The 24,978-nt window shown below is 43.3% G+C and overlaps 1 protein-coding gene across 3 annotated transcripts in view; it reads left to right on the top strand.

Moving 5' to 3' along the window:
• Positions 1-22,497, top strand: part of ZFP64 (ZFP64 zinc finger protein) — a 99,371-nt gene extending 76,874 nt beyond the window's left edge. For all 3 annotated transcript variants that reach the window (XM_014832343.3, XM_014832349.3, XM_044747971.2), the window contains one exon: positions 1,806-22,497. In XM_014832343.3, coding sequence (XP_014687829.3) covers positions 1,806-2,515 — 710 coding nt within the window. In that variant the 3' untranslated portion in view covers positions 2,516-22,497. The remainder of the gene's footprint in view (positions 1-1,805) is intronic.
• The last annotated feature ends 2,481 nt before the right edge of the window (positions 22,498-24,978 follow it).

Below are 24,978 nucleotides of genomic sequence, written 5' to 3'. Positions count from 1 at the left end.
GCTGACTATGAAGTTAAACTTCTCAGAGATGGGGAAACAAAATTGAGTTGGAGAACTGAGAAGCAGCAGCTAGAAATCCGGTTTCTGACCAGGCCTAGGAAGAAAAGAAAATAGAAGTGAAAAAATCAAATGAGAAAAAGAAGTTCACCATCCTAAGGGTCCAGGAGAGTGAAAGGGCTCATGAGATGCCAAGCAGGACAGAGGGAGTGGGGAGATCCGTACTTAGAAAGGCTTCTCAGTGATACTGCTTTCTCCAAAATAGTGGAATAGTGCCCCCAAAGTTGGGAAATGATTTTGAACATAGAATTCTATACCCAACCGAACTATCTCAAGTATGAAGGCAGAATAGACAAAGATATGCAAGGACCCAGACTTTACTCCCAGCCACCATTCTGGTGGAAGGTACCAGAAGACAAACTAGCAAAACAAGGGAGAAAACAAAATTTGGGATGAGATATTTGATATGTGAATATCTGAATATGGCTCCCTGGGGTTGCAGTAAAGAGAAATATCTGGATGATACTTACATAAGAGCTTAAAAGAAAAAATTCAGTAAATCAGAAACTCAGAAAAATCCATTAGAAATTCCATGTAAAGACTTACATAATTAAGAGACTGGATGACTTTGAGATCACAGTGAGATTCTTTTTTCTCAAGAAATGCACAGTCCAGTCAAGAAGCAAGATAAAATGTGGCCCAAGATGAGCATGTAAGAAAAGAGAGTCAATTTGACCTTGATGCTAGCAACACGTTCACCTGGCCCAGGTGTGACGGTGACCCTCTAAGGAGGTGGATGTGCAGTATTTGGCTGTGATGAATATTACATACCCAGTGATAATATAGAGTCCAACCACAATTTGAAGTTGAAAACAACTAGTTAAAGCGTGGGGATTCACAGGTCCGAATGCAAATGTCATTGAACTTAAATGCAAAAATCTATTCCTGACAAGTGGGAGAGGAGGTGGGATGAAGAGGGAGGGAATCCACAAAAAAACCTAAGCTGATGGACTAGAAGTTGTTAGGCTGTTACTCAGCTTAGAAGGTGATGCTGGAAGGATAAAAATCCCAGCAACACCACGCGGGGGGAGGTGAGGGAAAGGAGGGATGTGGAGGGTAAGTCAGACCCTCGTCTTTGCTCATACTCAACTGATGGCGATGACTCAGGTTATAACCTCCAAAAGAACCAAAACACCCTTAGCACTGCCTCCAGGGAAGGCAGAGGCGGCCATGGCTTTTCATTATTTGGCCCCTGCTGCCGTATTCATGTGTTAATTTTATAAATAAAACTCAGTCTATAGTTGTAAAACTATGAAACTTTAGTAATACAAGCGAATTAACCCATATGATAATATAGCTTAAATACTAGAGGAAGCTTGTTTATAAGTCTTAGCTTGATTTGGAACAGTTGTATGTAATGTAAATCGCACCTCTTCCGTGTTCAATTTTGGGATGTCAAGTTACAGGAGAGTTTAAGATTCAAAACAGAAGTGTCCTTGCGACGAGTGTAGATTCTGATGCTGTGATGCCAGGGTTCAAATCCCTGCTCTTTGACCTAGGTCACATAACTTGACCTATCTGAGCCTGAGTTATCCCGTCTGTCAAATGGGAGTAACAGTACCCACTCCTAGGATGATTGTGAGGAGTAAGTGAGTTACTACACATGGTAAGTGGTGGTATTAGGAGGGTATGGGTAGCTGGAGTTCAAAAGACGTGCCGACTCTCTGCGGCCAGGTGTTCTGACGCATGTTTGGGGGGAGTTCTGTTTTGCCTGCCTGCTCTAATGGAAACACACCTTCCGTTGCTAGGGGACACCCCCTTCCAGTGCTGGCTCTGTAGCGCCAAGTTCAAAATCAGCTCAGACTTGAAAAGGCACATGATCGTGCACTCGGGGGAGAAGCCTTTCAAGTGTGAGTTCTGTGACGTCCGCTGCACCATGAAGGCGAACCTCAAGTCGCACATCCGCATCAAGCACACCTTCAAGTGCCTGCACTGCGCCTTCCAGGGCCGGGACCGCGCCGACCTCCTGGAGCACAGCCGGCTGCATCAGGCCGACCACCCCGAGAAGTGCCCGGAGTGCAGCTACTCCTGCTCCAGCGCAGCCGCCCTGCGTGTGCACAGCAGGGTCCACTGCAAGGACCGCCCCTTCAAGTGCGACTTCTGCAGCTTCGACACGAAGCGGCCCAGCAGCCTGGCCAAGCACATTGACAAGGTGCACAGGGACGAGGCCAAAACAGAGAACCGGGCCCCGCAGGGCAAGGAAGGGCCCCGAGACGGCAGCTCCCAGCACGTGGCCAAGATCGTGACGCAGAGGGCCTTCCGCTGCGAGACCTGCGGTGCCTCCTTTGTCAGGGACGACTCGCTGAGATGCCACAAGAAGCAGCACAGCGAGCAGAGTGAGAACAAGAACTCGGACTTGGTCACCTTCCCGCCCGAGAGCAGTGCCTCGGGGCAGCTCGGCACCCTGGTCTCCGTGGGGCAGCTGGAGGCAGCTCTGGAGCCCAGCCAGTGCCTCTAGCTCAGCCACAGAGGGTGCTCAGCTGTCCGGAGTCCAGACCAGTGCTGTTGCCCAGCCCTCCGAGGTGGGGCCATCAAGCCAGACGTTAGTCACCAGCTCTGGAGATGGCTGCTCCAACTTTACAGGTCTCCAGAGGCAGTGGCTGCAGTCACCGTGGCTTGAGGACCAATGCCAAGGCCACGTGATGGAGACACGCTCCATGTCGGTGGCTGCCCTCCAGGAGTCGTCTAAGCAGGTTGACTCGGTGGTTCCAAGGCCCGGGGGTCCATTGAGCTTGCTGCTATCCAACAGAGATAGCTTCTTCACGATGGATTCCAATTCTAAGACTGATCCATCTCTGGAATTATTAAACTGTTCAGACCACATGAAAAACTAAAACTGATCTGTATAGTGGGAAAGGTGAGGGTGAGGACTGAGTACGTGGAGGGTCGGCCGTAGCTGGAAATATTCTGTTTCTTAACCCAGGTGGTGGTTATAAGAGTGTTCGCCTTATACATTTTTGTGGGGTTCCTTTTATCTGTTGTCTTAGAATAAAAAGGCAAACTCATGTGCAGAATGGTGTAAGAGGAACAGTCCATTCTTCCAGAGGCAGGTTGTGGTGTGGGGTTCTCCATCCCCCACATTCAGTAATTGAATTATAAACGCACAGAGAATCTCCCGATGGTCTTAGTGCCGCAGTGGAGTGAAATGCGCTTTGATCTGTAGGTGGCACCAAAGATCAAGCCAACGCCAGCTCAGCCTGGCATTGTGCATTGTGGAATTCAAAATTGGTGTACTTCTATTCATAAAGAAGAGACTGGGGATCCACTGGGCCCTGGGCTTGGTTCTGGGACACGTGGTGCATGGGACAGCCTGACACTGGCGTCTTTCATCGCAGTCAGCACTCAGTATTTGCTGAACCAACAAGTGAAAATCCACACCTCTCGTAAACAGACATTTTACTTGACTGAAACTTAGGAGGCTGCAGAATGCCGGAGGGTGTATAATTTATCCAAACTTGTTTTGTTTGTTCTACTTTGACATTTTTTTCTTCAAATACAGTCTTTGTTTAATACAAATTCTTGTGTGCCCTTATCGAGCTAAACATCTGTCCTTTTAAAACAGATTAAATAGATCGATTGTTGCTGGTAAACTAAGAAAAAGGATGTGAGAACTTTTCTATAAATTGTCTACGGGGGAAGATTTCACTTACGAAATAGCGAGAGGTACGTAGCTTATTTTGTTATGAATTTTGTTTGGACAAATCGAATTCAAGTTTGACATCAGGCGAGTGATGACGTGTTGTTGAATCTCTAAGAGGAAAAGGATAGAGGCCCGTGATAGAATTAGTTGTTTCTTTGCTTTGGAACTATTTTCAGTTGTTCAGAAAAGTATTTGGTTACTGAATGCTGGTGCGTCGTACAGATTCTGTCGTCACCTTTCTGCTGCTTGTCGTGAGTCTTATCTATGTTGCTGTTCTAGAAACTGGAGGGTTGTTGACCTTTCAAGTGGGAACCCAGAGATCAAAATCATATAAGCGTTCCTCATGCTTCTGTGATAGCTATTCAGATAAACAGGAAAGAGGTCAGCCTTTCTAGAAGGCGTCTTTTCAACAGCTGTATGGACATTACGGGTCTTAGATCCACCGTGGTATGACCTAGCAAATCTGGATTCCCAGGAGAATAGAGGTCAGCAAAAAGTTTTGGACCAGATAGTAAATATTTGAGGCATTGTGGGGCCATAAGGTCTCTTTGTGACGACGCACCTCTCTGGCTTTAGTACCGAAGCAGCCTTTAGTACAGAAGTAGCTCTAAGAAAAAGAAGGAACGTGTCTGGGTTGCAGTAAATCTTTATGAAATCAGGAAGTAGGGGAGAAAACCGGCTAACCCTGCTGGGACGAGATTTAAAATGCGCAGATAATCCCCAAATAAAACTGGGAACCAGCCGTAATGGTCAGGGGACTGCTGACATTGTACAGACCAGAGAGGCACAGTTTCTCTACCGACCTCCGTTTGCAGAGTCAAGATGGATCTGAAAGGGGAAATTGATTAATGAGTGTGTTTGCCGTTTGACTTCACCCGGTCCAGGGGTTGATGGGCCTTTTACAGTAAAGGACGAGCTAGTAAATATTTGGGGCTTTGCTGGCCCTCATCTCTTTCAAAACCACTCAACTCTGTTCACCTCTGCTGTCATAGCATAGTCGCTCAACTCTGCCATTGATAGTCGGTAAGTAAATGGGTATAGCTGCGTGCCAATGAAACTTTATCTACAAAAAGCAGACTGTGACTTGGAGGGCCATAGTTTGCTGACTCCTGAGCTGGACTATTGGCTGCAAGCAGCAGGGTAACTGGTCATGGGTAGAACACGGGGGAGAATTATTAAGAATGCTGAGCCTCCTGGGGCCAATTTAAGGAAGGTGCTGCTGCATGCGACAGATAAGGTAGATGAGTTCCAGGTAGGCATTGTGGAAAACTGGGTCCTTTTGATCCTTATTCAGATCTGCTATGAAATCTCCAATGAAGAAGCCAGAAATCAAAGTGACATCCTCTTAAGGTTTCTTGCCTTCTAAATGCTATGGAACAGAAATTTCTGTTTTTCCCTGCACTTAATTTCTTCCTTAAAGGATGAGCCTCAATTCCTATTGCCATGGTGACGTGAGCCGTTACTCTGAGCCAGGCACTGTACTAAGAGCCTTCTCTGTTCACTCACTTGCTTCTCCCAGGTGCCATCCGGAGCCGGGACTCGGGGTGAGGCAACACTTGCCTAGGGCACCAAAAGCGCAGTAACCAAGGAATAACACTGCAACATTTTTTTAAGTTGGCAAACTGTGGCCCACAAGTCAGCTGCTTTGTTTTGTTTTTAAAGTTGTGGGTTGGTTTTTTTTTTTGCTGGGAACGATTTGTCCTGAACTAACATCTGTTACCTGTCTTCCTCTCTTTTTTTCTCCCTCCCCAACGCCCCAGTATGTAGTTGTGTATTCTAGTTGTAAGTTCTTCTGATTCTTCTCTGTGAGCTGCCACCACAGCATGGCTACTGACAGACGAGTGGGGTGGTTCCGTGCCTGGGAACTGAACCCTGCCTGCTGAAGCGAAGTGTGCCAAACTTTAACCACTAGGCCATCAGGGCTGGCTCTGCTTTGTTTCTATGAAGCTTTATTGGTAGTTGGTCTGGGAGTTAAGGCAGGGCCATGCAAGTGCAGAGTTCGAGCCTATCTTTGTTTAAAATTCTGACACTTTGTTCATTGTGGATTTTTTTGCAATACGTTTGGTTTTAGAAAATTTGACTGTTTACCTTGATCGGGGAGATTTGGGGCACCACTTCATATTCGCACCCGAGGGGGTGCTGCACTGACCTCACCCTGGTCCCTGCCCTTATTTGGAGGCGGGGACTGAAGCATGAAAGTGGTGAAGCTTTCCTAGAACAGGGTTGGGTTTTAGCTCCAGAGTCTGTTTTTAAAGTGCTAGGTTGGGTCTCAATATTAGCATAAAAATTGATCTGAGTGATAACGGAACAGTCCAAAGGAATCCGTCTTTTATAAGTTAATGGAGTTGGGGAGGAAGGAGGTGAGAAAACCCTGCCTCTGGCGACACTCTGTGGCTGACATCTGGCTGGAGGCTTGTACCTCAGAGTCTCGCTTTGCTCATCTGTGAAATGGGCCACGTCAGGCGTTTGGCTTAATGATAAAATCAACTTGTTTAAAACAAAAGTTAACTTACCTCTGTCCTTTTCACATTTCCTATCTGGTGGGGAGAGAGGAGTAAGAAGTAACTGAGAAACTAGTGTGTGGCTTTATGACTTTGGGGATCGTGGCTGCTGTCTTACTTCCCACCCCACCCCATATCTTCATGCGGTCCAAGGTGGCAACTTGAGCTGCAGCCAGAAGGGAAGAAAGCCATGCCTCCCCAGTTAACGCTGCTGTGAAGTTGCACAGAAACTTCTCACGTCCCCTGGTACCTGGCTAGTCACACACCTTCCCTCCTACAAGGGTGCGACGAGGAGATGATGGCCTGGGCTGAGTTAAAGCCTGGAAGGGGACTCTGGGTCGTGAGCATTCTCTGCGCCTGATCAGTAATGCAGGCTCATGAGGATTGCCGGTGGCTTTTCTATGAAATGCGTGGCACAGGTCCTGGACACCCGGGGTATTCTGTATATGAGCATTTCTATTTTCTGGGAGCTTTATTGGGGCTGCCTGTGCCTGCCCTTTGTGGATAGTGGCCCACGGCACTCCTCCCAGGTTTCCTGTCACTCTAGTTCAGTGGGTCTCAATAGTAGCTACCTGGGAAGTTCTTAGCTATTTGGAATCTCTCTCTGGGGGAGGGGCCTGGGCATCGGTACTTTCTAAAGTACTGCAGGTGATTCTAACATGCAGCCAGGTGGGAAGAGGTGCTCCAGTTGAAGGAGCAGGGCTGTCTTCATGGGCGTGCCACCTGTGCTGTCACAAAGGGCCCGCACTTGGTTGCATGCTCTGGTGTCGCTGTCTTGAAATTCTTAATTTTTGAACAAGGGGTCCTGCATTTTCGTTTTGCATTGGGTCCTGCTAATTGTGTAGCTAGTCTTGTGAAGAAAGAAGAACATGTCCCCTGAGAAGGAAGGCTGTCTGCTTTGGGTACAGGTACAGGAAGGGCCTCAGCCATTGAAAGCAAGATTCCTGCTTAGGTTGGCCAGCCAGGGCTCTGGATGCAGGGAGCAAGCACTGTGAACCATAATGTTCAGAATCCCCATGTGGTATCCCTCTGTGACGCCCCTCAGACCTCACGGGGGAAAGGCATTTGCATCCTTCCTTAGAAGGGAAAGCTGATCTTCAGAGAAGTTAACTTGCCCGAGGTCATGCAGCTAGTGCAAGATAGTCAAACCCGAGTGTGCTGGACTCCAGGGCCGCAGTCTGATTCTCACTGACTTCCTTAGTCTAGGGGTCTTCCACCAGCAGAGCTGGGGAATCAGCGATGGAATCATTTGTTCTAATTGTTGATGCAGAAAAAAGGACAGGATGTTTTGCAAGAATGGTGAGGTCTCTAGTTGGATGGGAAAAAACTTCAAGTATGGGTATTAGATGATTGGAAAAATGTCCCTAGGCTGTCCGACCATACACTGGGTCAAGTATTGCAGGAATGACCAATGCCACATTCCCCCGACACAGGCAGGTTACAAAATTATAAGTTTTGCTTCCATACCGATCTTGGTGATAACCGCACTTGAACTCCCCTGAGTGTAAATAGCCACCTGAGTTTGTGTGCGGCTGCACTCAGGAGACACTGCAGGTGGGATCCTGTTTACTCCCCACATGCACCTTGAGATGCTTCCACTTTAAAAGAGAAGAAGATGAAGATGAGAGGTGAGGATGCCTGTGTGAGGTCGTGCGGTTTGTCAGGGTTAGACCCATGTCTGAGGCCTCCCAGTGAACCCCTTTACCCAACCCCGCCTGCTTGGTGATCTGCCTTAAGGTCAGAGTTTTTCATTGTTTTTTGAGTCGTGGACCCCTTGTCAGTCCTCTGAAGTCTGTGGGTCGCCTCTCAGAGTGTGTTTAAAGAATAAAACAAACGCATAGGTTTGTGAAGGAAAGCAATTATATTGAAATAGACATCAATTTTTTTTTACTTATGTACATTTTTATTAACATTAAATAAAAGCTCCAGCAGATCTAGTAACTACTCTTATTTTGAGGCAGCAATGAGCGTGTTATTTCCAGATAGCTACAAGAGCCGTGATGTTATATGAAAAGAGCTGATTTGTTGACCATACCACAGCTCGCTCCTGCTAACGCTGCTGCGGTTTGGTGCCTACACGCAGATTTGACAGAAGTGCTCGATCTCCCTTAGAGGCTAGTAAAAGATTCATTTTCTTTCTCATCTAAGTCTCTGGCCACCCCCTGAATTCCATCCATGGTCCCCGTGGCCCTATGTAAAGACTTCAATGCTAAAGGAGTTTCTGGAGTCTGGTTTTCTTGGTGAAATTTGAACTTGCTGTTGCTTCCATCCTAACCAAGTCAAGCAGCAATTGAATACTTACCCCCATCCCCCCCAAAATAACCCTTGCATTGGGCTGGATTCACCAAACAGGGCTCTGTGTAATACAGTGTACAGTGCGTTCCTCATAAACTACTCTTCAGACCGCCCAATCCTCGCATGTTAGTTTGAAGGACTTTGGCCTGTAGAAAACAGAATTGTACGTTTGTCAAACAATTCTGAAGTTCTGAAGGCATTGCACACACTGATGTGCTCTCTCTCTCTATGCGAGGTGTTTCTTGAAAGATCACAAAAGTCTAACGCTAAAGATAGGCTTTTTACCCCATAGCTGGGAGGGTAATAGACAAATAAGAGAGCAGTTAAGTATAGTTCCCAGCCTGGTGTCATCTGCATCCCAGGAGGGGAATGGTATTTCAGTTTTATTGGTGGTTATTTGTGGATTTGGTAACAATCTATTTCCATTTCTTTAAGCTTTGATAAGCGATCCCTTTATATTTAAGAGAAATTGGTTCCCAGCATGCAGTTCTTTTAGAACTAATAGATGTCTCTGGATTTTGAGAAAAGCTAGATATATTTGCCTCTTCTTCAATTGTCCATTTGTCCCCATTGGCAAGAAGACATTTCTAATGTTGATATCTGAGGGAATCCATGGTGCAGGTGTCATTTAGAAATGTTTTGTCTTGGAAAGAAAAATATTTATTCCAGATACTCATTTCTTCCCTGACCCTGGCCCAGTCTAGCCCAGGGCTCGGCCAACATTTTTGTAAAGCAGCAGCAAGTATTTAGGCTTCATGGGCCATTGGGTCTCTGTTGCAACTACTCAACTCTGACCTCGTAGTAGCACAAAAGCCTCCATAGACAATCTGTAAGCAAATGTGCATAGTTGGGTCCCATTAAATCTTTATGGACGCTGAGATTTTAATTTCATGTGACTTTTACATCATAAAATATTTTTCTTTGACTTTTTTCAACCATTTAAAAATCTAAAAACCGCTCTTAGCTCATGGGTTGTACAAAGACGAGGAGGTGGGGAATACCACGGTATAAGCCGGGCACAGTATACACGGGATCTCTGTGTTACTTCTTACAATTGTACGTGGGTCTACAATGATCTCAATAAAAATTTCAATTAAAATAATAAATTAACAGGCAATTGGCTGACTTTGGCCCCTGGGCTGTCGGAACAGTGTGTGAAAATATATTTAATTTTAAACTGCTCACTTATTAGATTGTTTTTGATATGAAAAGAATGTTTGAATATGATTTTTTTCTGGTGCGTGCTATTCCCAAATATTGGTGTTCTATCACAGTTCAAATAAGAAAGCCTTTGTCATCTAGCTGTCGGGGTAATTAAAGACTCTAGTGTTTCTCAACCATCTAAGTGATATGAAGTAAATTTACCTTTGTCAAACGTTTGCTTAATTAGCTTAGCACACCATCTTTCCTTAATATGAAAGCCATTTATAAGAAGTCTCGTATTCTTAGTGTTTTATCTAATATAGTGATACATAGGGTTTTTTAAAAAAATCAAGCAAAAGCAGAAGATGTGCAGTGAAAGGTCTCTCCCATCAAGGTCTCTCATTTTTTCTTTCAAGAGGTAGTCGCCACTGAAAGTGTTTTGTTTTTTTTTTCAAGATTTTCTTTTTCCTTTTTCTCCCAAAGCCCCCCAGTACATAGTTGTGTATTTTCAGTTGTGACTCCTTCTGGTTGTGGCATGTGGGATTCTGCCTTAGGGCGGCCTGATGAGCGGTGCCATGTCCGCACCCAGATCGGAACCAGCGAAACCCTGGGCCACTGAAGCGGAGTGCACAGACTTAACCACTTGGCCACAGGGCCAGCCCCCTGGAAGTGTCTTTTATATCTATGAAAGTTTTGATTTGAGCCAGCCCTCATGGCCTAGCAGTTAAAGTTAGTGCACTCCACTTCAGTGGCCTGGGTTTGGGTCCAGGGTGCAGAACCACACTGCTCATCTGTCAGTTGCCATGCTGTGGTGGTGGCTCATATAGAAGAACTAGAAGGTCTTACAACTAGAATATACAACTATGTACTGGGGCTTTGGGGAGGAAAACAGAGAGAGGAAGACTGGCAGTAGATGTTAGCTCAGGGTGAATCTTTCCCAGCAAAAAAAATAATAATAAAGAATGAAAAGCAAACCCTATATGGCTATGAAAAGATTTGAGCCAGCCCTGATGGTCTAATGTTTAAAGTTCAGCGCTCTCACTCCTTTGGCAGCCCGGGTTCGTTTCTCAGTTGCAGAACCACAACGTGCTGTCTGTCACTTGCCATGCTGTGGTGGCAGCTCACATAGAAGAACCAGAAGGACTTATAACTAGGATAGACAACCATGCGCTGGGGCTCTGGGGAGGGAAAAAAATGTGTTTTGATTTAAAATTTGTTGTCATGGCTATTTTTGTGTTAGGGTTAGCTGTTAAAAACAGTAATTATAGACAGTGAGGTCAGCAACATGGCAGAGTGAGCAGTTTTCTTTCTCTCTCCCCCTTCGAACTACAACTAATTGGACATTCACTGATCAATGGAGGATGCTCACACAGCACCTCAGGACGCCTGAGAGATCTGCGCTGCTGTACATCGGAAGGTGGATGGACGACGCCCGGGGAGGAGGTGGAGATAGGTGAGAACTCTCCAACCCCAAGACAGCCTAGTACCTGCAAGTGACTCTCTCCTGGCTGACATGCTCATAGCACTGCCACGGCCCCGAGAGTGGACATGTGCATTAGCGTGACTGTGGAAACAGGGGACTACAGCCCTAAACCCCCCGAGTTGGCTCTGTGGACCAGTGGGAAAAGCCACGTTCCCACGGTGGCCCCAGGGAGAATCTCTGGTCAGCCCTAGTGGAGAGGCCTCACCCACCAAGCACGAAGGCCGGGTGACCTTAGAAGCAGGAGTGTCTCGACTGGGTGAGCTAACCGCTGGCTGCTTTAGATGCCCATGGCTCTGCTGCAGCCCAGAGGGGGCAAGTGAGATCCAGTGGGACCGGATGGCAGCAGAGCTTCAAGTCTGGGCGAACAAAATCCCAGCTGCTGCAAAAGCCCATAACATGGCTGCAGTCCCTGAGGAGGGAGCATGTCTAGGTGGGTCTGTGGGAGCAGGCACCAGCAACTTGAAGCTCCCATGTGATTGTTCCCAGTTAACAGGAGACCCTGCAGGGCCGCTGCAATCCCAAGGAGTGGCCCAGGCTTGGTCAGGAACAGCTGACAGGGATCCTGGTGGGCACAGATGACACGGCTCCTGCCCCCTCCCCCAGTGGCAGCAAGTGGAAGCAGTAACCACACTCTGGAGGCACAAATCCACACCATGGAGTAGTATGAAAAAGTATATTAAATCTCCAGAACAGAAGGAAAATGACAAGTACCCAGAAAACAATCCTGAAGACACAGAAATCTATAACCTATATGACAAAGAATTCCAAATAGCTATCATTAAAAAACTCAATGAATTAAAAGAGAATACAGATAGACAACTCACCGGGTTTAGGAACTACATCACAAAAGAGCTCAATACTATAAAGAAGAACCAATCAGAAATGTTAGAGATGAAAAACACAATGGAGGAAATTAAGAAAAATCTTGGCTCCCTGAACAGTAGGGCTGATAATAAGGATAGGATTAAGTCTGGAAGATAGGAATATGGAAATGCTTCAGATAGAGGAGGAGACAGAACTAAAACTAAAAAGAAATGAAGAAACTCTCCAAGAAATAGCCAACTCAATTAAGAAATGCAACATAAGGATTATAGGATCCTAGAGGGAAAAGAGAAGGAGAATGGAGCAGAAACCTTGTTCAAAGAAATAATAGCTGAGAACTTCCCAAACCTGGGGAGGGAGCTGGAAATCCATGTGACAGAGGCTGATAGATCTCCAAACTTTATCAATGTAAAAAGACCAACCCCAAGGCATATAGTAGTGAAGCTTGCAAAAGTCAACGACAAACAGAAAATATTAAGGGTAGCAAGGCCAAAGAAAATAACCTACAAAAGAACCCCCTATCAGGCTGTCAGCAGATTTCTCAGCAGAAACCTTACAGGCTAGGAGAGAGTGGAATGATATAGTCAAAATTCTGAAAGACAAAAACTTTCAGCCAAGAATACTCTATCCAGTGAAAATATCCTTGAACCATGATGGAGAAATAAAAACTTTCCCAGATAAAAGTTAAGGGAGTGCATTGCCACAAACTCCTCCCCCCCTTTACAAGAAATCCTCAGGAAGGCCCTCATACCTGGAAAAAAAAAAAAAAAAGGAGGGGTGGTTACAAGACCCAGAGCAAGGAGGTAAGTAGAAAAACAAAATCAGAAAATTGCAGTTCTCCATCAGAACAGGTTAGCAAATGCTTAAGTATAACTTTAAAAATAAAGGGAGGGGAAACACCAAGAATAAATATAATCTTATCGTTTTAACCACAAACTCACAACACAAGAAGGAAAAAAGATGTGACAGCAACCAACTTAGAAGGGGAAGAGAAAAGGGAAGTAACTGGCTTAGTCTAAGGAAATAAGAGGCTATAAGAAAATGGACTATCTCATCTATGATGTGTTTTATACAAACCACGTGGTAACCACTAAACTAATAATTAGTACAGAGACACAAATTACAAATAAGGAGAAAACTAAGAAAACCAACATAGAAAACTACCTAACTGAATTGGTAGTCTGAAATACATGGGACAAGAAACAAAGAAAATGCAGGAGAACTGGAAAATGAGCGATAAAGTGGCAACATTAGGCCCTCACATTTCAATAATCACTCTAAATATAAGTGGATTAAATTCTCCAACCAAACACACAGGGTGGTAGGAGAGATTAAAAAACAAGACCCAACAATATGCTGCCTCCAGGAAACACACCTCAACCCTAAAGACAAACACAGACTCAGAGTGAAGGAATGGAAAATGATGTTACAAGCTAATAGTGAACATAAGAAAGCAGGTATCATCATACTTATATCAGACAAAGTAGACGTCAATGCAAAACAGGTAAAGAGAGACAAAGAGGGGCAGTATATAATGATAAAAGGCACACTCCACCAAGAAAACATAACACTTATATATGTACACAACACAGGAGCATCAAAGTACATAAAGCAACTATTAAAACTAAAAGGTTACAATAATAGTGGGGGACCTCAACACCCCACTAACACCAATGGATAGATCATCCAGACAGAAAGTCAAGAAGGAAATTGTAGAATTAAATGAAAAACTAGACCAGATGGACTCAGTAGATATACATAGAACACTCCATCCAAAAATAGAAGGTTACACATTCTTAAGTGTGCATGGAACATTCTCAAGGACAGACCATATATTGGGAAACAAAGCAAGCCTCAATAAATTTAAGAGGATTGAAATGATATCAAGCATCTTTTCTGACCATAATGCTATGAAACTAGAAATCAATTACAAGAATAAAGCTGGGAAAAGGGCAAAGATGTGGAGATTAAACAACATGCTCCTGAACGACCAATGGATCATTGAAGAAATCAAATAGTATCCGGAGACAAATGAAAATGAAAACACACCATACCAACTCATTTGGGGTGCAGCAAATGATGTCTTAAGAGGGAAATTCATACCAATACAGGCTCACCTTAATAAACAAGAAAAATCTCAAATAAGCAATCTCAAACTACACATAACAGAATTAGAAAAAGAACAAAGCCCAAAGTCACTAGAAAGAGGGAAATAGAGCAGAAATAAATGAAATTAACACAAAAAAGACAGTACAAAGGATCAATGAAACAAAGAGTTAGGGGCTGGCCCTGTGGCCAAGTGGTTAAGTTTGTGCACTCTGCTTTGGCAGCCTGTGGTATCACCGGTTCGGATCCTGGGCGCAGACATGGCACTGCTTGTCAGGCCATGATGAGGCGGCATTCCACATGCCACAACTAAAAGGACCCACAACTAGAATATATAACTATGTACTGGGGGGATTTGGGGAGAAAAAGCAGAAAAATAGAAGATTGGCAACAGTTGTTAGCTCAGGTGCTAATCTTCAGGGAAAAAAAATTAAAAATAGAAAAATCGAAATACCATATGACCCCACCATCTCACTACTGGGTATTTATCCAAAGAACTTGAAATCAGCAATTCAAAGAGACGTATGCACCCAATGCTCATTGCAGTATTATTCCCAATAGCCAAGAGGTGGAAGCAACGTAAATGCCCATCAATTGATGACTCAATAAAGAAGGCTGGTGTATATATACAATGGAATACTACTCAGCCATAAAAAGGGTTTAAATCGTCCCATTCGCAACAACGTAGATGGACCTTGAGGGTATTATGTTAAGCGAAATAAACCAGATAGGGAAAGACAAACTATATGATTCCGCTTACATGTGGAAGATAAACGAACATAGACAAACAGAACAGATTAGTGGTTAACAGGGGGAGAGGGAGTGGGGGGTGGGCACAAAGGGTGAAGGGGTGCACCTACAACACAACTGACACAACAATGTACAACTGAAATTTCACAAGGTTTTAAACTATCATAACCTCAATAAAATAATAATAATTATTATAGTAGCTACCAGTGCCAGATGGTGCTCAGGGCCTCACAAACATCTGCTCCATACAGCAATTTTCCCACAGAGGTGATGCTGGCCCCGTGATATAGATTGAGATCCTGAAGGGCAGAGTCATCAGTCACTAGTAGGTAGTGGTCCCTGAGCATTCGCTTGCAATGGCTCCTGTTGCCCACATGAGAAGTGCTTGACTGTGGGTTGAAGGCCCTCTCTCTAGCCTCATAGCTCTCGCTCCTCACCCTAACTCCTTCCTACACACCAAGCAGTCTGCCACCTTGTGAATGACATACCTCTGCTCTCTTTTCCTTTTCCACTTCTTCCATCTACATGAGGGCCCCATCCCAGATGGACAATCACAAGTAGGCTACGGCAAGGATCATTGCAGTCACGTTAGAGATGCATTCCCTGCACGTCATGATGCATTAACCATAATCATTCCATCAAGGATGTATGGACTAACAATCTGCTCTTCTCGTTCTTTAAAATTAGTCAAGTTTTAAAAATATTTCTTGGCGACAAGAGTGCCCACTCTCACCACTCTTACTCAACCTTTTACTGGAGGTTTTGGCCAGAGCAATTAGGCAAGAAAAAGAAATAGAGTATCCAAATTGGCAGTGAAGTGAAACTCTCACTGTTCACAGACGACCTGATTTTATATATAGAAAACCCTAAAGAATCCATCAGAAAACAGAAATAATGAAAAAACTACAGTAAAGTTGCAGGGTACAAAATCAACTTACAAAAATCTGTTACATTTCTATACTCTAATAGTGAACTAACAGAGAACTCAAGAAAACAATCCCAGGGCCAGCCTGGTGGTTTACCAGTTAAGTTGGCATGCCCTGCTTCGGCAGCCTGGGGCTTGCCAGTTCAGATGCTGGGTGCAGACCTGCGCACTGCTTATCAAGCCACGCTGTGGCAGGTGTCCCACATGTAAAAGAGAGGAAGATGGGCACGGATGTCAGCTCAAGGCCAATCTTCCTCAGCAAAAAGAGGAGGATTGACGGCAGATGTTAGCTCAGGGCTAATCTTCCTCAAAAAAAAAAAAAAAAGACTACAATCGCATTTACAGTTGCAAAAAAAAAGAATAAAATATCTAGGAATAAATTTAACCAAGGAGGTGAAGGACCTATACAATGAAAACTATAAGACATTATTGAAAGAAATCGATGATGACATAAAGAAATGGAAAGACATTCCACGCACATGAATTGGAAGAATAACATAGTTAAAATGTCATACTACCTAAAGCAATTTACAGATTCAGTGCAATCCCTATCAGAATTCCAATGACATTCTTCACAGAAATAGAACAAAGAATCCTAAAATTCATATGGAGCAACAAAAGACCCCAAATAGCTCAAGCAATCCTAAGAAGAAAGGACAAAGCTGGAGGCATCACAATCCCTGACTTCAAAATATATTATAAAGGTATAGTAATCAAAACACCATGGTATTAGTACAAAAACCGACACACATCAATAGGACAGAATTGAAAGCTCAGAAATAAACCCACACATCTGTGGACAGCTTGTCTTCAACAAAGGAGCTGAGAACATACAATGGAGAAAAGAAAGTCTCTTCAATAAATGGTGATGGGAAAACTGGACAGCCACATGCAAAGGAATGAAAGTAGACCACTATCTTTCACCATACACAAAAATTAACTGAAAATGGATCAAAGACTTAAAAGGTAAGACCTGAAACCATAAAATTCCTAGAAGAAAATATAGGCAGTACACTCTTTGACGTCGGTCTTAGGAGGATCTTTTCGAATACCATGTCTACTTGGACAAAGGAAACAAAAGAAGAAATCAACAAATGGGACCTCATCAGACTAAAGAGCTTCTGCAAGGCAAAGGAAACCGTGAACAACATGAAAAGACAACCCACCAACTGGGAGAAAATATTTACAAATCATATATCCAACAAGGGGTTAGTCTCCAAAATATATAAAGAACTCACACAACTCAACAGCAAGAAAACAAACAACCCAATCAAAAAATGGGCAGAGGGGCTGGCCCTGTGGCTGAGTGGTTAAGTTCGCGCACTCCACTGCAGGCGGCCCGGTGTTTCGTTGGTTCAAATCCTGGGTGCGGACATGGCACTGCTCATCAAACCACGCTGAGGCAGCATCCCACATGCCACAACTAGAAGGACCCACGACTAAAAAGTATGCAAGTATGTACTGGGGGGCTTTGCGGAGAAAAAGGAAAAATAAAATCTTAAAAAAAAAAAAAACGGGGAGAGGATCTGAAGAGACATTTTTCCAAAGAAGATACAGATGGACAATAGACACATGAAATGATGTTCAGCATCACTGATCATCAGGGAAATGCAAAGCAAAACTACACTGAGATATCACACCCGACAGAATGTCTATAATCACCAAGACGAAAAATAACAAGTGTCAGAGAGGATGTGGAGAAAATGCAACTCTCATACTGCTGGCGGGAATGCAAAGTGCTGCAGCCACTATGGAAAACAGTATGGAGATTTCTCAAAAAATTAAAAATAGAAATACCATATGACCCAGCTATCCAACTAATGGCTATTTATCCAAAGAACTTGAAATCTACAATTCAAAGAGACTTATGCACCCCTATGTTCATTGCAGCATTATTCACAATAGCCAAGACGTGAAGCAACCCAAGTGCCCATCGACTGATGATTCAGTAAAGAAGATGTGGTATATATATATATACACAATGGAATACTACTCAACCATAAAAAAAGACAAAATGGTCCCATTCGCAACAACGTGGATGGACCTTGAGGGTATTATGTTAAGCGAGATAAGCCAGACAGAGAAAGACAAACACTGCATGATTTCACTCATATGTGGAAGATTAACACATGGACAAAGAGAACAGATCAGTGGTTACCCGAGGAAAGGGGATTGGGGAATGGGCACAAGCGGGAAAGGGACACATTTATATGGTCACTGACAAATAATAATGTACCACTGAAATTTCACAATGTTATAAACTATTATGACCTCTATAAAATAAAAAATTGTTCTTGGGTAGGCCAAGACTAACCAGACACATTTCCCCCTGAACTTTCTCCTATTCCCTGTCTAGCCATGACACTTGCTATTTATATCCAGTGGGCAGGGTCAACCATTAAAATAACCCCACATTTGTTTAGTCAAACTACTTGCTATCAATCAACAGTCCTTCATCTGGAAAACAAAGACTGCATTGGAGCAAACAAAACATACCCCCTGACGAGAGCCACTCAAACTGGAAAGCAGTGTGCTAGTGCTTGGTGGCTAGGACTGTGAGCTGGTGTATTAGTCACCTACTGCTGACAGGATGTTGCATAACAAACCATCCCCCAAAACCCAGTGGCTTACCACAAGCACTTGTGGTTGACAAGTGTGGCTCAGTTTTAGGCTTCTGGTTAACTGGACCCGGCTCCAGATTTCAGATTGTGTTCCGGTTTATTCCATGGATGTCCCACACTCTCCTTGGGTCAGCGACTACCATGACCTTCTCATGGCCGATCACAGGACTGCAGGAGGGCAAGGCAAACACAAAACTGGTTAAAGCCGCTGCTCACATCATATCCACTAATATTCCATTGGCACAAGCAAGCCCAACATGAAACGGGTGGAGAAATATATTTCATCTGCAGTGAGAGGATTCTGCAAAGTCCTATAATGAAGGTGTATGCATGTAATCCTGTTAAAGGGAGGTAAAGAATTGGGACCAATAGTCTAATCCAAAGCAGCAAACGACAGTCCCTGGGCTAAATCTGGCTGCTGCCTGTTTCTGTAAGTAGTTTTATCGGAATCTCACAATGTTATAAACTATTATGACTTGTATAAAAGTGGTACATTATTATTTGTCAGTGACCATATAAGTGTGTACAGTTGAGATAGTTGTAGATGCACGTGCACTTGTGAGAAATAATATTGAGGGATCCCTTGTACATTTCACCCAGTTTCCCCCAATGGTAACCTACCACCTGTTTTTGTACAGCTCTTGTGCTAAGAATGGTTTTCAGATTTTTACATGGTTGAAAGACAAAAAATCAAAAGCATTTTATGATGTGAAAATTATATGAAATTCAAGTGTGTGTCCATAAATAACATGAGACTGGAACACAGCCATGCCCGTTCATTTACCTTATTATGGCTGCTTCCGGGCTGCAATGGCCGAGTTGGGTAGTTAAGACAGAGACCATGGGCAAAGCCTATAATACATACGATCTAGGCCTTTACAGGAGAGACTGGCCCACCCCACCCTAACCTGCCACAGTTGGCACTCACTGTGATGACAAAGCTCGCCTTTGCTTTGTGATTACTCTTTGCCAGACACTCTTGCAAGTACCTTACCTACCGTAAGTCACGTAATCATCGCAAGAACTGTATGAAGAGCTCTTCTCCCCATTTTATGCATGAGTCAGCTGAGGCCATGGAACTTGCCCAAGGTCATATAGGTAATGACTGTGGTGGAGCCCGGCTTCAAACTCAACAACCCATCCGAGATCCTGCAGCGTTAACCTTGGAGCTGTTCCAGGGCTCTCAGCAATCCATATCCCAGTGTCACTGGGGGCAGTGGATTCTAAGCGCTCTGTGTACTGCACAGCAGAAGAATTTAAACGAAAAATGCATCAGAGGAGAGTGCCAACAACCCCTGAGCAGCCCTTAGCAGGGCCTTTCCAGTCTCTGCTGGAATTCTCCCCATCCTTTAAAGCCTCTTTCAAATGCCACCTCTTAACCCCGCCCCAACCAGAAGTGCTTTCTCTTTCTTCTTTCTCAAAGCAAACAGTTGCTCTCATCACATTCTGCTTTGGGGTTTGTGGCGTTTTGCACATCTCACTCCCCTGCCGTGGTAAACTCCACTGGGCGTACAGACCCTGTGATGCTCAAATCTGTGCTCAGTTGAGTGGGCATAGAGTATCCTCCTGATTTCTGTGTGAAGTGTGTGAGTCACCAACATGGTTATGTGACAGTCAGGAATTGTGAAACTTTGCCTCTGGTGTCTACATGGTTTTGTGGTTTGAGGTAGCAAAGCCCTCCTGCTGCTGAGTGGCTGTTGGTAGGAAGGTTGGAGAAGACATTGGAAAGATGAGCCATTTTCTGGTCTTGAAAGTGTTCCGCTCTTCAGAACCGTCAGTATTGTACAGTAACTTTTTCTTATTGCAAAAGCAATATGCGGTCGCTGAGGAAATGTAGAAAAGCAAAATAAAAACTAAAGACCTATAATCTAGCCATTGTAAGATCTTGCTATTAGGGGCACCTCCAACCCAAAGGCAGGTAAGGAACTTTTCCCTGTTGTAAATGCCGTGATGAAAAGCTTTGTGGAGAACTGTGGAATGCATCCTTATTTCCTGAAGATGAACTTCAAAGATAGCATGGTAGTTGAGAGCCCAAAGGCTGTGGTCAGGATCCTGGTTTGAATTCTGGCTCCATGATTTGATTACTTGCATGACCTCGGTCGTATTACTTGAGACCTCTATGCCTCATTTTTCTAACCTATAAAATGGAGATAATCATAGTGCCTACTTCACGGAGTTGTCCTGAAGATTAAATGTTAATCTATGTAAAGAGCTAGAACCGTGCCTGGCACATAATAAGCCCCAGATCAACAGCTAGCGAACTATAATTTACATTTTTTTTTTATAATTTACATTTTTAAGTGAGTAGTTAATACCCAACAGTTCTCAATTACCCATGCCTGCTAGGATATACAGGAGTTTCCTTAATCCTCAAATCATTTATATGTGACTTGGGAGTTAATGACATAATTTTTGTGTTGGATTTACTTTGTTAATAGTAGTTGCTGTTGCTCATAGTTGAATTATGACAAACTTACACACATCTCGTCCTTTATCCTCTTCTCTTTGGTCAAATAAAAAATGCCTGTACTTTCAAAATAAGTGGACACAATAGAATAGAAATCATCTATTCATTACAAACAAAGTTTAATTCCACCTCTGGAGACTGGGGAAAGAGAGTTCTCAGGCTGTGCTAGGAGGAGAGTTATTGGAGAGCAATTTAACGATAATTACCAAAATATAAAATGCGAATACCCTTTGACTCAGCAATTCTGCTTATAGGAATTTCTCCCCTGGAATTAATTTGATTGAGTATGCAAATGAATATGTACAAGGACTCACCTTTGAGAGTAGCATTGTCCATGAGAGCAGTCAGCAGAATACAACTGAAATTTCCATGAGCACCGGCAGAGCCGGTCAAATTATGATACAGCCATGCAGTGGATGACCACACAAATCTTTTTATTTTTTTAAGGCACAGTTGACGCATGTGTGTTGACCTGGAGAGTGGTTGAAGGTCAATTATTAAGTAAACAAAAAGCCAGTTGCAGAGCCCTCTGTCCAGTATAATCCCGTTTGATGTTTAGAAGAGAAGGTATGAGCATGGATATTGTCTCGAAGGCTATGGAATAACTGGAATGCTGGCCATCTCTGGTAAGTGAAGCAGGTGTGGGGAGAGAAGAGATTTTTAACATCCTTCTATGATCATAATATCCTTCTAATATTTTAATGTCCTTCTATTCTGTTAGGCTTTTTACAACAAGCAAGTATTAAATAAATAATAAAAATAGCTTTTAAATTTATCCCCCAGGTTCTCATTTGTTTACTTTGATGTCCATGTTCTAAATATACATGATACGTTAATTTAAGTGGTAAAATCCTTTGGAATTAAAAAGTTTATGATCATCTCTCTCCTATTTTACTTCCACACCCTGCTTCTGCTTCCGTCTCCCCCGCACCCCACTCCCACCTTTGGAATTTTAACCTCATTTTCTGCCGGTCTCTGGAAAACACTTGGATAGCAAACCGAAAAGAGTTCATGATGCAGTTTGTGACTTGCACAGAACCTCTTCTTTCCAAATGTGAGCCTGGAACAAGTGATCACCTTCATGGATTTCTTTGTTATTCTCTGGTATTCTAACTTAGGATAAGGTAAGAATTCAGTCAATTAGTGCAGTAGTCATTTCAGCAGCTGACTTTGTTTCTGAAAAAAACAAAAAGAAAAGAAAATAGAAATTTCAGACATAGAGTGGATCTATTCCCTAATTGCCATCTGTCACTTAACCCCTACTTTTCTTGTGCTTTACCTTAATGCAATATTCCCAAAGAACGTTACCACATCTCTCAAGAACAGATGATACTGTGCTGGGGACAATACAATGTATTATCACTATTTCACACCAAAGGAAAATATTGATCTTAATTTTCACAAAACTATTGCAACACAATCTTTTTTAATATAAAGTCAATTCTTGCTTATAGAAAGAACAAAATAATACAAAAAAGGAAAATTACCTGTAATCTAGTCCCAAATCCATAGACAACAGTTGCTAACATTTTGCTCTATTTTCTTAGTCTCTTTCTCTGCTTAGTATGTTTTTACATCATTGTCTAATGCATGTTAATGTGTGCACGATTTGAAAATTGTTACTTTGAAACCTAATATGTTGTTTCCTCATGTTATTATATACTACTTATAAATATAAGTTACCATTGCTCCCTCAGTGAACATCTGGGTTTCTTCTAATTTTTTATAATTAAAAGTAAGGGTCAGCCCAGTGGCGCAGCGGTTAAGTGCATATGTTCCGCTTCGGTGGCCCGGGGTTCGCCAGTTCAGATCTCGGGTGCGGACATGGCACCCCTTGGCACGCCATGCTGTGGTAGGCATCCCACATACAAAGTAGAGGAAGATGGGCACGGATGTTAGCTCAGGGCCAGTCTTCCTCAGCAAAAAGAGGAGGATTGGCAGCAGATCTTAGCTCAGGGCTAATCTTCCTCAAAAAAAAAAAAAGACTGCATTTATCATCTTAATGCATAAAGCTGTTTCCGTACATAGGATTATTTTCTTCAGATAGATTCCCAGAAATTGAATTACTGGGTCAAAGGTTATAAACGTTTTTAAGGCTCTCACTAAATGTTGCCAAATTGCTTTCCACGAGGGTTGTACCAGTTTACACTCACCAGCAATGCAGAAAGAGCGAATTTTCTTTTCCCTCCTCCAAAACTGGGTATTATTTTAAGTCTGTACTAATTTAGATAAGCCGATTATCATGATTGAGTTAGTAACTTTTAATGGCATTAGTAGTGGAGTTTTTAAAAATCCATACATGCCCTTATTTTTGCATAGTTCAAGTGATATGTAGTAAATTTTTTTTTAATGGCCAAAAAATACCAAGAATCATGAGTGTCGATGACCTGGTGTCAGTATGCAATTATGAACCCCACTAACCCCTTACTCCAGCAGTGTAGTAAGCGCTATATAGACAGAAAATCATTTGAAATCTCACCACTTTATTTAGCACATAATTATTGTAGTAACCAGCAAAGAGGGAAATTATTACAAATCTGGACTTTGTGCCCCAAGAATGTTGGGAATTTATCCCCTCTGCCTTGATATGCTTAATCAATATTAAATACTACTTGTAGATAAATCATAGGACTCAGCAAAATGCTGTGACTTCTAATTGGATGGTGATGGTCATGATGAGCAAAAGCTGCCAGGGCAATTAGTTCTTGGTGATGACTCTGCTTGAAAATCACCCAGCAGGGACCCATTTCCAATTGATTATCTTTCATGGCTAATAGCCTCACAGAGTGTTTCAACTCCCATATTTAAATGTAACTCTTGATAGCTGAACACGGCAGTGATCAGGGGAAGGGTATGGGAGCAGGCGCCACAATAAAATAGATGCACATCTTTGCCAGATTTTCAGTAATTCTGAGGGGAACCTAAAAATTGAAATGTGCGGCAGTTGACGAAGCTCCTATGTATAAAAATGAATGGGATCCTTGGAGAGGGGAGAGGGAGAGGCAGAGGGAGGGCCCCACCCCCAATGATCCTTTAAAGTCAACATATTTAAAAGGAAGGAAGGAGAAATGCTTATCTAGTAACTATCAAGGGCCACTCATTGCGCTTTCATTTCTATAACTTCATTTAATTATTTCCGGAAAGATTCAGGATTGCTGCAAAGTAGCTCAGTTTAAGAATAGCTGAAAGTATCGGACCCCCTTGCTCATCTTTGTGGTAGTGCAGAGTGTCTGTAGAGCTCTCCTCCAACACCTTATTTCAAATGAAAATCCATTTTTTCCCCATCAGTCTTCTTCGCTGTCCAGCTTTCGCACCCGTACATAGTAGTCAGGAATCCGAGGCTGTGGAGAGTCTTGGCCTTGGTCTCTAATGACACTTCCTTACACTTGATGATCTTTCCTAATTCTTTTGTTGCTGCCCTTCCAAGTCGCAGTCTTGTTTTGGTTTCTTGGCTGCAGTCTCCATTCACCTTGATGACTGAACCGAGGTAAACAAAACCCTTAACAATTTCGGTGTCTTCCTTGTCTACGTTAGAGTGGTGTACTTCTTCCGTGCTCGTGATTTTTGTCTTCTTGATGTTCGAATGCAGTCCTCCTTTGGCATGTTCTTCACTCCCTTTCGTCAGAAGTGGTTTCAAGTCATTGCTGCTTTCTGCCACTAAGATGGTATCGCCTGCGTATCTTAGATCGTGGATATTTCTTCCACCAGTTTTCACTCCTCCTTCATCTGTAACTAGCCCAGTTTTTCGTATGATGTGTTCTGCATACAGATTAAACAGACAAGGAGATAAAATGCACCTTGTCTGACACCTTTGCCTACAGGGACCCATTCTGTCTCTCCAGATTCTGTTCTGACGGTGGCTTCTTGTCCACAACACAGGTTACGCATTGGGACATCGAGGAATGGGGCACGCCCATTTCTTTCAGAACAGCCCGCGGCTTTTCATGATCCACGCAGTCAAGGGCTTTACTGTGGTCTATGAAACATAGACCGGCCTTCTTCTGAAATTCCTTGGTGCTCTCCAGTAGCCAACGAATATTCGCAATTAGACCCGTGTGCCTCTCTCTTTCCGACATCCAGCCTGGACATCAGGCATTTCTTGCTCCATGTGAGTAACAAGCCTTCTGCTGCAGTACCTTGAACATCACTTTCCTTGCAGGGAAATTAG

Source organism: Equus asinus, chromosome 15 (assembly GCF_041296235.1).
Source record: "Equus asinus isolate D_3611 breed Donkey chromosome 15, EquAss-T2T_v2, whole genome shotgun sequence".
Taxonomy (NCBI): Eukaryota; Metazoa; Chordata; class Mammalia; order Perissodactyla; family Equidae; genus Equus; species Equus asinus.
The sequence above is the reverse complement of the archived record's forward strand: the minus strand, read 5'-3'. Positions and strand labels throughout refer to the sequence as shown.